General features: G+C 45.3%; 1 protein-coding gene across 2 annotated transcripts in view; it reads right to left on the reverse strand.

Annotated features, from left to right (window-relative positions):
- The window catches only part of llgl1 (LLGL scribble cell polarity complex component 1), a 129797-nt gene that overhangs the window by 46311 nt on the left and 69429 nt on the right, over nt 1-14057 (reverse strand). For both annotated transcript variants that reach the window (XM_090197965.1, XM_090197966.1), the window contains exons 4-8: nt 13693-13850; nt 13169-13315; nt 10654-10816; nt 10291-10426; nt 6590-6644 (exon numbers count right to left, since the gene is read on the reverse strand). In XM_090197965.1, coding sequence (XP_090054091.1) covers nt 6590-6644; nt 10291-10426; nt 10654-10816; nt 13169-13315; nt 13693-13850 — 659 coding nt within the window. The remainder of the gene's footprint in view (nt 1-6589; nt 6645-10290; nt 10427-10653; nt 10817-13168; nt 13316-13692; nt 13851-14057) is intronic.

The following is a 14057-nucleotide window of genomic DNA, read 5'->3' on the forward strand; positions in this document are numbered from 1 at the left end:
TTACCAGAATGGACCCTAGTGACAGTAGATACTGATAGTGTTACCAGAATGGATCAACCCTAGTGACAGTAGATACTGATAGTGTTACCAGAATGGACCCTAGTGACAGTAGATACTGATAGTGTTACCAGAATGGACCCTAGTGACAGTAGATACTGATAGTGTTACCAGAATGGATCAACCCTAGTGATAGTAGATACTGATAGTGTTACCAGAATGGACCCTAGTGACAGTAGATACTGATAGTGTTACCAGAATGGATCAACCCTAGTGATAGTAGATACTGATAGTGTTACCAGAATGGATCAACCCTAGTGACAGTAGATACTGATAGTGTTACCAGAATGGATCAACCCTAGTGACAGTAGATACTGATAGTGTTACCAGAATGGATCCTAGTGATAGTAGATACTGATAGTGTTACCAGAATGGATCAACCCTAGTGACACTAGATACTGATAGTGTTACCAGAATGGATCTTAGTGACAGTAGATACTGATAGTGTTACCAGAATGGATCCTAGTGACAGTAGATACTGATAGTGTTACCAGAATGGATCCTAGTGACAGTAGATACTGATAGTGTTACCAGAATGGATCAACCCTAGTGACAGTAGATACTGATAGTGTTACCAGAATGGATCCTAGTGACAGTAGATACTGATAGTGTTACCAGAATGGATCCTAGTGATAGTAGATACTGATAGTGTTACCAGAATGGATCAACCCTAGTGACAGTAGATACTGATAGTGTTACCAGAATGGATCAACCCTAGTGACAGTAGATACTGATAGTGTTACCAGAATGGATCCTAGTGACATTAGATACTGATAGTGTTACCAGAATGGATCAACCCTAGTGACAGTAGATACTGATAGTGTTACCAGAATGGATCTTAGTGACAGTAGATACTGATAGTGTTACCAGAATGGATCCTGGTGACAGTAGATACTGATAGTGTTACCAGAATGGACCCTAGTGACAGTAGATACTGATAGTGTTACCAGAATGATCCCTAGAGACAGTAGATACTGATAGTGTTACCCGAATGGATCAACCCTATTGACAGTAGATACTGATAGTGTTACCTGTTACCGTTACCAGAATGGATCAACCCTAGTGATAGTAGATATTAATAGTGATACCAGAATGGATCAACCCTAGTGACAGTAGATACTGATAGTGTTACCAGAATGGATCCTAGTGACAGTAGATACTGATAGTGTTACCAGAATGGATCCTAGTGATAGTAGATACTGATAGTGTTACCAGAATGGATCCTAGTGATAGTAGATACTGATAGTGTTACCAGAATGGATCCTAGTGATAGTAGATACTGACAGTGTTACCAGAATGGATCAACCCTAGTGACAGTAGATACTGATAGTGTTACCAGAATGGATCAACCCTAGTGACACTAGATACTGATAGTGTTACCAGAATGGATCCTAGTGACAGTAGATACTGATAGTGTTACCAGAATGGATCCTAGTGATAGTAGATACCAATAGTGTTACCAGAATGGATCATAGTGATAGTAGATACTGATAGTGTTACCAGAATGGACCCTAGTGATAGTAGATACTGATAGTGTTACCAGAATGGATCAACCCTAGTGACAGTAGATACTGATAGTGTTACCAGAAGGATCAACCCTAGTGACAGTAGATACTGATAGTGTTACCAGAATGGATCCTAGTGACAGTAGATACTGATAGTGTTACCAGCATGGATCAACCCTAGTGACAGTAGATAGTGATAGTGTTACCAGAATGGATCAACCCTAGTGACAGTAGACACTGATAGTGTTACCAGAATGGACCCTAGTGACAGTAGATACTGATAGTGTTACCAGAATGGATCATAGTGACGGTAGATACTGATAGTGTTACCAGAATGGATCCTAGTGACAGTAGATACTGATAGTGTTACCAGAATGGACCCTAGTGACAGTAGATACTGATAGTGTTACCAGAATGGATCAACCCTAGTGATAGTAGATACTGATAGTGTTACCAGAATGGATCCTAGTGACAGTAGATACTGATAGTGTTACCAGAATGGATCCTAGTGATAGTAGATACTGATAGTGTTACCAGAATGGATCCTAGTGACAGTAGATACTGATAGTGTTACCAGAATGGATCAACCCTAGTGACACTAGATACTGATAGTGTTACCAGAATGGATCCTAGTGATAGTAGATACTGATAGTGTCACCAGAATGGATCCTAGTGACAGTAGATACTGATAGTGTTACCAGAATGGATCCTAGTGACAGTAGATACTGATAGTGTCACCGGAATGGATCCTAGTGACAGTAGACACTGATAGTGTTACCACGCACGTGGCCACGCACGCCTCCAACTCAATCATCAAGTTTGCGGACGACACAACAGTGGTAGTCTTGATTACCAACAACGACGAGACGGCCTACAGGGAGGAGGTGAGGGCCCTCGGAGTGTGGTGTCAGGAAAATAACCTCACACTCAACGTCAACAAAACTAAGGAGATGATTGTGGACTTCAGGAAACAGCAGAGGGAACACCCCCCTATCCACATCGATGGAACAGTAGTGGAGAGGGTAGCAAGTTTTAAGTTCCTCGGCATACACATCACAGACAAACTGAATTGGTCCACTCACACAGACAGCATCGTGAAGAAGGCGCAGCAGCGCCTCTTCAACCTCAGGAGGCTGAAGAAATTCGGCTTGTCACCAAAAGCACTCACAAACTTCTACAGATGCACAATCGAGAGCATCCTGGCGGGCTGTATCACCGCCTGGTATGGCAACTGCACCGCCCTCAACCGTAAGGCTCTCCAGAGGGTAGTGAGGTCTGCACAACGCATCACCGGGGGCAAACTACCTGCCCTCCAGGACACCTACACCACCCGATGTCACAGGAAGGCCATAAAGATCATCAAGGACATCAACCACCCGAGCCACTGCCTGTTCACCCCGCTATCATCCAGAAGGCGAGGTCAGTACAGGTGCATCAAAGCTGGGACCGAGAGACTGAAAAACAGCTTCTATCTCAAGGCCATCAGACTGTTAAACAGCCACCACTAACAGAGTGGCTGCTGCCAACACACTGACACTGACTCAACTCCAGCCACTTTAATAATGGGAATTGATGGGAAATGATGTAAATATATCACTAGCCACTTTAAACAATGCTACCTTATATAAATGTTACTTACCCTACATTATTCATCTCATATGCATACGTATATACTGTACTCTATATCATCGACGGTATCCTTATGTAATACATGTATCACTAGCCACTTTATACTATACTATGCCACTTTGTTTACATACTCATCTCATTTGTACATACTGTACTCGATACCATCTACTGTATCTTGCCTATGCTGCTCTGTACCATCACTCATTCATATATCCTTATGTACATATTCTTTATCCCCTTACACTGTGTACAAGACAGTAGTTTTGGAATTGTTAGTTAGATTACTTGTTGGTTATTACTGCATTGTCGGAACTAGAAGCAAAAGCATTTCGCTACACTCGCATTAACATCTGCTAACCACGTGTATGTGACAAATAACATTTGATTTGATTTTGATTTGAATGGATCAACCCTAGTGACAGTAGATACTGATAGTGTTACCAGAATGGATCAACCCTAGTGACAGTAGATACTGATAGTGTTACCAGAATGGATCAACCCTAGTGACAGTAGATACTGATAGTGTTACCAGAATGGATCCTAGTGACAGTAGATACTGATAGTGTTACCAGAATGGATCAACCCTAGTGACAGTAGATACTGATAGTGTTACCAGAATGGATCAACCCTAGTGACAGTAGATACTGATAGTGTTACCAGAATGGATCCTAGTGACAGTAGATACTGATAGTGTTACCAGAATGGATCAACCCTAGTGACAGTAGATACTGATAGTGTTACCAGAATGGATCAACCCTAGTGACAGTAGATACTGATAGTGTTACCAGAATGGATCCTAGTGACAGTAGATACTGATAGTGTTACCAGAATGGATCAACCCTAGTGACAGTAGATACTGATAGTGTTACCAGAATGGATCAACCCTAGTGACAGTAGATACTGATAGTGTTACCAGAATGGATCCTAGTGATAGTAGATACTGATAGTGTTACCAGAATGGATCAACCCTAGTGACAGTAGATACTGATAGTGTTACCAGAATGGATCAACCCTAGTGACAGTAGATACTGATAGTGTTACCAGAATGGATCCTGGTGACAGTAGATACTGATAGTGTTACCAGAATGGATCCTAGTGACAGTAGATACTGATAGTGTTACCAGAATGGATCAACCCTAGTGACAGTAGATACTGATAGTGTTACCAGAATGGATCAACCCTAGTGACAGTAGATACTGATAGTGTTACCAGAATGGATCCTAGTGACAGTAGATACTGATAGTGTTACCAGAATGGATCCTAGTGACAGTAGATACTGATAGTGTTACCAGAATGGATCAACCCTAGTGACAGTAGATACTGATAGTGTTACCAGAATGGATCAACCCTAGTGACAGTAGATACTGATAGTGTTACCAGAATGGATCAACCCTAGTGACAGTAGATACTGATAGTGTTACCAGAATGGATCAACCCTAGTGACAGTAGATACTGATAGTGTTACCAGAATGGATCCTAGTGACAGTAGATACTGATAGTGTTACCAGAATGGACCCTAGTGACAGTAGATACTGATAGTGTTACCAGAATGGATCAACCCTAGTGACAGTAGATACTGATAGTGTTACCAGAATGGATCAACCCTAGTGACAGTAGATACTGATAGTGTTACCAGAATGGATCCTAGTGACATTAGATACTGATAGTGTTACCAGAATGGATCAACCCTAGTGACAGTAGATACTGATAGTGTTACCAGAATGGATCTTAGTGACAGTAGATACTGATAGTGTTACCAGAATGGATCCTGGTGACAGTAGATACTGATAGTGTTACCAGAATGGACCCTAGTGACAGTAGATACTGATAGTGTTACCAGAATGATCCCTAGAGACAGTAGATACTGATAGTGTTACCCGAATGGATCAACCCTATTGACAGTAGATACTGATAGTGTTACCTGTTACCGTTACCAGAATGGATCAACCCTAGTGATAGTAGATATTAATAGTGATACCAGAATGGATCAACCCTAGTGACAGTAGATACTGATAGTGTTACCAGAATGGATCCTAGTGACAGTAGATACTGATAGTGTTACCAGAATGGATCCTAGTGATAGTAGATACTGATAGTGTTACCAGAATGGATCCTAGTGATAGTAGATACTGATAGTGTTACCAGAATGGATCCTAGTGATAGTAGATACTGATAGTGTTACCAGAATGGATCAACCCTAGTGACAGTAGATACTGATAGTGTTACCAGAATGGATCAACCCTAGTGACACTAGATACTGATAGTGTTACCAGAATGGATCCTAGTGACAGTAGATACTGATAGTGTTACCAGAATGGATCCTAGTGATAGTAGATACCAATAGTGTTACCAGAATGGATCATAGTGATAGTAGATACTGATAGTGTTACCAGAATGGACCCTAGTGATAGTAGATACTGATAGTGTTACCAGAATGGATCAACCCTAGTGACAGTAGATACTGATAGTGTTACCAGAAGGATCAACCCTAGTGACAGTAGATACTGATAGTGTTACCAGAATGGATCCTAGTGACAGTAGATACTGATAGTGTTACCAGCATGGATCAACCCTAGTGACAGTAGATAGTGATAGTGTTACCAGAATGGATCAACCCTAGTGACAGTAGACACTGATAGTGTTACCAGAATGGACCCTAGTGACAGTAGATACTGATAGTGTTACCAGAATGGATCATAGTGACGGTAGATACTGATAGTGTTACCAGAATGGATCCTAGTGACAGTAGATACTGATAGTGTTACCAGAATGGACCCTAGTGACAGTAGATACTGATAGTGTTACCAGAATGGATCAACCCTAGTGACAGTAGATACTGATAGTGTTACCAGAATGGATCAACCCTAGTGATAGTAGATACTGATAGTGTTACCAGAATGGATCCTAGTGACAGTAGATACTGATAGTGTTACCAGAATGGATCCTAGTGATAGTAGATACTGATAGTGTTACCAGAATGGATCCTAGTGACAGTAGATACTGATAGTGTTACCAGAATGGATCCTAGTGACAGTAGATACTGATAGTGTTACCAGAATGGATCCTAGTGACAGTAGATACTGATAGTGTTACCAGAATGGATCCTAGTGACAGTAGATACTGATAGTGTTACCAGAATTGATCCTAGTGACAGTAGATACTGATAGTGTTACCAGAATGGATCCTAGTGACAGTAGATACTGATAGTGTTACCAGAATGGATCCTAGTGACAGTAGGTACTGATAGTGTTACCAGAATGGATCCTAGTGACAGTAGGTACTGATAGTGTTACCAGAATGGATCCTAGTGATAGTAGATACTGATAGTGTTACCAGAATGGATCCTAGTGATAGTAGATACTGATAGTGATAGATAGATAGTGGTCCTGACTCCTCACCCTGACTGAATCGTCCTCCATAAGATCTTGTTGATGGCTTTACAAGGGAATGGACCTAAGACACAACGAGACAGATGACAAGTAGTTAAAAACCTGTTGAATCTAGGGGGCACTATTTTCATTTTTGGAAAATAACGTTCCCAAAGTAAACGGCCTATTTCTCAGGACAAGATGCTAGAATATGCATATAATAATGACAGCTTAGGATAGAAAACACTCTAAAGTTTCCAAAACTGTAAAAATATTGTCTGTGAGTATAACAGAACTAATATTGCAGGTGAAAGCCTGAGAAAAATCCAATCAGGAAGGGACTCTTATTTAGAAAGCTCTGTGTTCCTATGCGTCCCTATTGAGCAGTGAATGGGATATCAACCAGATTACTTTTTCTATGGCTTCCCTAATGTGTCTAGTGTCACAATACATAGTTTCAGGCTTTTATTTTGAAAAATGAGCCTGAACGTCAACATTGCGTCAGTGATCAGCTGGAGTCTCTCAGAGTGTTTTGTGCGTAACGGACAAATGCGGCCATTGTTTCTCTCTTTCCTACTAAGAAGCCACCTGTCCCGGTTGATATATTATCGAATAGATATTTGAAAAACACGTTGAGGATTAATTATAAACAACGTTTGCCATGTTTCTGTCGATATTATGGAGCTAATTTGGAATATTTTTCAGCGTTGTCGTGACCGCAATTTCCGGTCGAATTCTCAGTCAAAAGTGAAGAACTAACGGAGTTATTTCGGCTACAAAAATAATATTTTTGGAAAAAAGGGACATTTGCTGTCTAACTGGGAGTCTTGTGAGTGAAAACATCCGAAGCTAATCAAAGGTAAACGATTTAATTTGATTGCTTTTCTGATTTTCGTGACCAGGTTGCCCTGCTGCTAGCTAGGCATAATGCTATGCTAGGCTATTGATAAACTTACACAAATGCTTGGTCTTGCTTTGGCTGTAAAGCATATTTTCAAAATCTGAGATGACAGGGTGATTAACAAAAGGCTAAGCTGTGTTCTAATATATTTCACTTGTCATTTCATGAATATTTTCTAGTAATATTTATGTCCATTGCGTTATGCTAATTAATGTCAGTTGATGACAACGCTCCCGGATCAGGGATGGGTAGATACAAGAGGTTTTAATGAGGTCCCAAGGTAACGGACCTGAGACACAACGAGACAGATGACAAGGAGTGAACTTGTTGAGTGTAGGGGGCAGTATTTTGATGTTTGGATGAAAAACGTCCCCAAATGAAACTGCCTATTTCTCAGGCCCAGAATCTAGAATACGCATATAATTGTCAGATTAGGATAGAAAACACAAAAGTTTCCAAAACTGTCCAAATATTGTCTGTGAGTATAACAGAACTGTTATTGCAGGCGAAAAACCTGAGGAAAATCCAACCAGGAAGTGGCTTCTATTTTGAAAGCTCCCTGTTCCATTGCATGCCTTCCCTCCATTTAAAGGGATATCAACCAGATTCATTTTCCTATATGTCTACCACATGATTTGACCAGTCTTTAGACATAGTTTCAGGCTTTTATTCTGAAAATGAGCGAGAAAGATCAGATCGCGTCAGTGGATGGCTGGGTGCCGGCAGCGTTTTGCATGCGGCAACAGAGTGGAGCAGAACATTTTCTCTCTCCTATTGAAGAAGCTACTGTCCGGTTGAAATATTATCGATTATATATTGTAAAAACAACCTGAGGATTGATTATAAAAAAAAGTTTTACATGTTTCTACGAACTTTACGGATACTATTTGGAATTTGTCTGCGATGTCGTGACCGCTCGAGCCTGTGGATTTCTGAACATAACGCGCCAAACAAACTGAGGTATTTTGGATATAAAAATAATCTTTATGGAACAAAAGGAACATTTGTTGTGTAACTGGGAGTCTCGTGAGTGCAAACATCCGAAGATCATCAAAAGTAAGCGATTCATTTTATTGCTTTTCTGACTTTCGTGACCAATCTACTTTGCTGCAAGCTGTTAGTAATGTTTTGTCTGCTGAGAGAGATGTCCTTACATAAACGCTTGTAATGCTTTCGCCGAAAAGCTTTTTTGAAATCTGACACGCCAGGTGGATTAACAACAAGCCAAGCTGTGTTTTGCTATATTGCACTTGTGATTTCATGAAAATTAAATATTTTTTGTAATTTAATTTGAATTTGGCGCTCTGCAAATCAGCGGATGTTGACAAAAATGATCCCGCTAACGGGATGGGTGCATCAAGGAGTTAATGAGGTCCCAAGGGAACGGACCTGAGACACAACGAGATGACAAGGAGTTAATGAGGCCCCAAGGGAACGGACCTGAGACACAACGAGATGACAAGGAGTTAATGAGGCCCCAAGGGAACGGACATGAGACACAACGAGACAGACAACAAGGAGTTAATGAGGTCCCAGGGGAACGGACCTGAGACACAACGAGACAGATGACAAGGAGTTAATGAGGTCCCAAGGGAATGGACCTGAGACACAGTGAGACAGATGACAAGGAGTTAATGAGGTCCCAAGGGAACAGACCTGAGACACAACGAGACAGACAACAAGGAGTTAATGAGGTCCCAGGGGAACGGACCTGAGACACAACGAGACAGATGACAAGGAGTTGATGAGGTCCCAAGGGAACGGACCTGAGACACAACGAGACAGACGACAAGGAGTTAATGAGGTCCCAAGGGAATGGACCTGAGACACAATGAGACAGATGACAAGGAGTTAATGAGGTCCCAAGGGAACGGACCTGAGACACAACGAGATGACAAGGAGTTAATGAGGTCCCAAGGGAATGGACCTGAGACACAATGAGACAGACAACAAGGAGTTAATGAGGTCCCAAGGGAATGGACCTGAGACACAATGAGACAGATGACAAGGAGTTAATGAGGTCCCAAGGGAATGGACCTGAGACACAACGAGATGACAAGGAGTTAATGAGGTCCCAAGGGAACGGACCTGAGACACAACGAGATGACAAGGAGTTAATGAGGCCCCAAGGGAACGGACCTGAGACACAACGAGACAGATGACAAGGAGTTAATGAGGTCCCAAGGGAACGGACCTGAGACACAACGAGATGACAAGGAGTTAATGAGGTCCCAAGGGAACAGACCTGAGACACAACGAGACAGACAAGGAGTTAATGACAAGGAGATGACAAGGAGTTAATGAGGTCTGTGTGTGTGTGTGTGTGTGTGTGGGGGGGGGGGGGGGGGGGGGGGGGTAGGGGGTGTGTGTGTAGGGGTTAGGGTGGTGTGTGTGTAGGGGTTAGGGTGTGTGTGTGTGTGTGTGTAGGGGTTAGGGGGTGTGTGTGTGTGTGTGTGTAGGGGTTAGGGTGGTGTGTGTGTAGGGGTTAGGGTGGTGTGTGTGCAGGGGTTAGGGGGTGTGTGTGTGTATGTAGGGGTTAGGGTGTGTGTGTGTGTGTGTGTGTGTGTGTGTGTAGGGGTTAGGGTGTGTGTGTGTATGTAGGGGTTAGGGTGTGTGTGTGTATGTAGGGGTTAGGGTGTGTGTGTGTATGTAGGGGTTAGGGTGTGTGTGTGTGTGTGTGTGTGTGTGTGTGTGTAGGGGTTAGGGTGTGTGTGTGTGTGTGTGTGTAGGGGTTAAGGGGGGGGGGGGGGGGGTGTATGTAGGGGTTAGGGTGTGTGTGTGTGTGTGTGTAGGGGTTAAGGGGGGGGGGGTGTGTATGTCTATCTCTCACCATAGGGGATGGACGAGGACACAGGCTGGTGTGTGTACGTGTTACCACTGGCAACAGCCCACACGCTGTACCCCCCGTCGCTATGGGAACTGACGAAGGAGCTACCGGAACGTTCCCACACCAGGGACTCCAGCTGCTGCAGAGACACACACACACACTGCATTTAGCCATATTGTAACAGACACACACTGCATTTAGCCGTATTATAGGCCCCTGGTAGCACAATAAGGAACAAATGAACTTCCTTGAACAATGGAAGGAGAGTAGAGAGCTGCAATACGACGACAGGCAGAAAGACTTCTGACAGAGAGCCATGAAAGACAGACAGAGCCGTGGTTATATTTTTGTCCAGTTCATATTCACCTGTTTTCCCAGGAACATGTGTTCTGCGTTGCGGGTGCTGAGATCCCATAGGACGACCAGGCCTCTGCTGTAGCCAATCAGAATCTTCCCTGGCTGCTTGGGGTGTTCCTGTAACGACTCCACCGGTCCCAGAGACTTCCCACACCTGTAGTCCTCAGGAATGCTGAAAAACACCGTTACCCATCAGCCACCTGTAGTCCACAGGTATGCTGAAAAACACCGTTACCCATCAGCCACCTGTAGTCCACAGGTATGCTGAAAAACACCGTTACCCATCAGCCACCTGTAGTCCACAGGTACGCTGCCCCCCTCCACACAGTGACTGAGGAGAGAAGTGTAGGGATTGTGCCCCCCTCCACACAGTGACTGAGGAGAGAAGTGTAGTGATTGTGCCCTCCTCCACACAGTGACTGAGGAGAGAAGTGTAGGGATTGTGCCCCCCTCCAAACAGTGACTGAGGAGAGAAGTGTAGGGATTGTGCCCCCCACCACACAGTGACTGAGGAGAGAAGTGTAGGGATTGTGCCCCCCACCACACAGTGACTGAGGAGAGAAGTGTAGGGATTGTGCCCCCTCCACACAGTGACTGAGGAGAGAAGTGTATGGATTGTGCCCCCCACCACACAGTGACTGAGGAGAGAAGTGTAGGGATTGTGCCCCCCACCACACAGTGACTGAGGAGAGAAGTGTATGGATTGTGCCCCCCACCACACAGTGACTGAGGAGAGAAGTGTATGGATTGTGCCCCCCTCCACACAGTGACTGAGGAGAGAAGTGTATGGATTGTGCCCCCCTCCACACAGTGACTGAGGAGATAAGTGTATGGATTGTGCCCCCCTCCACACAGTGACTGAGGAGAGAAGTGTAGGGATTGTGCCCCCCACCACACAGTGACTGAGGAGAGAAGTGTAGTGATTGTGCCCTCCTCCACACAGTGACTGAGGAGAGAAGTGTATGGATTGTGCCCCCCTCCACACAGTGACTGAGGAGAGAAGTGTAGGGATTGTGCCCCCCTCCACACAGTGACTGAGGAGAGAAGTGTATGGATTGTGCCCCCCTCCACACAGTGACTGAGGAGAGAAGTGTATGGATTGTGCCCCCCTCCACACAGTGACTGAGGAGAGAAGTGTAGGGATTGTGCCCCCCTCCACACAGTGACTGAGGAGAGAAGTGTAGGGATTGTGCCCCCCTCCACACAGTGACTGAGGAGAGAAGTGTAGGGCTTGTGCCCCCCTCCACACAGTGACTGAGGAGAGAAGTGTAGTGATTGTGCCCTCCTCCACACAGTGACTGAGGAGAGAAGTGTAGGGCTTGTGCCCCCCTCCACACAGTGACTGAGGAGAGAAGTGTAGGGATTGTGCCCCCCTCCACACAGTGACTGAGGAGAGAAGTGTAGGGATTGTGCCCCCCACCACACAGTGACTGAGGAGAGAAGTGTAGGGATTGTGCCCCCCACCACACAGTGACTGAGGAGAGAAGTGTAGGGATTGTGCCCCCCTCCACACAGTGACTGAGGAGAGAAGTGTATGGATTGTGCCCCCCTCCACACAGTGACTGAGGAGAGGGCAGTCCAGCAGAAAGGATGGTCGCCAGAATCACCGAACCACAAACATTACCCACAAAGCATTTCATTGTGTCTCTCCATCTCCGTCTCTCACCCTCTCAACCCCAACCCCCTTCCCTCTCCCTCACCTCATCCCTCACCCTTTGAACCACCAGTCCCCTCTCTCTCCCTCACCTCATCCCTCACCCTCTGAACCACCAGTCCCCTCTCTCTCCCTCACCCCATCCCTCACCCTCTGAACCTCCAGCCCCCTCTCTGTGATGTGACGTTGAGCCCTCGTTAGCACCGAGTCAAGGCTCTTCCCCCTAACAACCATGACAACAGGAGGCCCTTCCCCCTAACAACCATGACAACAGGAGGCTCTTCCCCCTAACAACCATGACAACAGGAGGCTCTTCCCCCTAACAACCATGACAACAGGAGGCCCTTCCCCCTAACAACCATGACAACAGGAGGCCCTTCCCCCTAACAACCATGACAACAGGAGGCCCTTCCCCCTAACGACCATGACAACAGGAGGCCCTTCCCCCTAACGACCATGACAACAGGAGGCCCTTCCCCCTAATGACCATGACAACAGGAGGCCCTTCCCCCTAACGACCATGACAACAGGAGGCCCTTCCCCCTAACGAACATGACAACAGGAGGCCCTTCCCCCTAACGACCATGACAACAGGAGGCCCTTCCCCCTAACGACCATGACAACAGGAGGCCCTTCCCCCTAAAGACCATGACAACAGGAGGCCCTTCCCCCTAAAGACCATGACAACAGGAGCAGTGGGAAAAGTACACACAACATAGATACACACCTGTGACAGCTCTCCTCTCAGCTGACCAGGATGGAACCTGGAGAACCCAACCCATTCTAGAACCCAACCCATTCTAGAACCCAAGCCATTCTAGAACAGACCCACACTGCCTCCTCCCACTGGCTGAAGCAGCTGTCACTCACCTCTGCATCACCTGGTCCAGCAGGAGTGATTGGTTATCCCTCAACGAGAGGCGTGGCAGATCCAGGAAGTGTATGCCCCCTCCCTCGGTGCCGACACACAGCAGGTCACATGAACTCAACAACAGCAGAACTGTCACACGGCTTGCACTGGAGACAACATCACACACATTATAACACACACATACATGTATGTCTCTGTGTATGTATGTGTTCCAAGTGTCTCGTTGTGTTGTGTTGTGTTGTGTTGTGTTGTGTTGTGTTGTGTTGTGTTGTGTTGTGTTGTGTTGTGTTGTGTTGTGTTGTGTTGTGTTGTGTTGTGTTGTGTTGTGTTGTGTTGTGTTGTGTTGTGTTGTGTTGTGTTGTGTTGTGTTGTGTTGTGTTGTGTTGTGTTGTGTTGTGTTGTGGTGTGTTGTGGTGTGTTGTGGTGTGTTGTGTTGTGTTGTGTTGTGTTGTGTGTTGTGGTGTGGTGTGGTGTGGTGTGTTGTGTGGTGTGGTGTGGTGTGGTGTGGTGTGTGTGTGTGTACCTGCAGCTCTCTAGTCCAGGTCGTCCCAGGAGACTGTAGTTGCGTTTTTCTTCCAGGTAGACCACACCCTCGCTCTTAGCCCCTCCCCTGTCCCGGGAAGCTCCGCCCAGCTCCCACAGGTGCAGCGTGTTGTCATCAAGCAGCGACAACAGACGGCCCTATCAGAGCACAACACCAGGATGACATCACAGACCAGGAAGGAGGGACTGAAGGGTGAATTTGTAAATAAAAATTTACCTAGCACCTAAAACCAGGGATGGACAACTTTGATGGGGGGGGGGGGGGGCTACAAAATATCTGACATCATGAGGGGCTGCAGAGGCTTGTGGGTATGCAGTCAACTGATTTGTGCAGTTAAACTATTT

This window comes from Oncorhynchus mykiss, chromosome 13, assembly GCF_057628025.1.
Source record: "Oncorhynchus mykiss isolate SJ-2025 chromosome 13, ASM5762802v1, whole genome shotgun sequence".
In the NCBI taxonomy this organism is placed as follows: domain Eukaryota; kingdom Metazoa; phylum Chordata; class Actinopteri; order Salmoniformes; family Salmonidae; genus Oncorhynchus; species Oncorhynchus mykiss.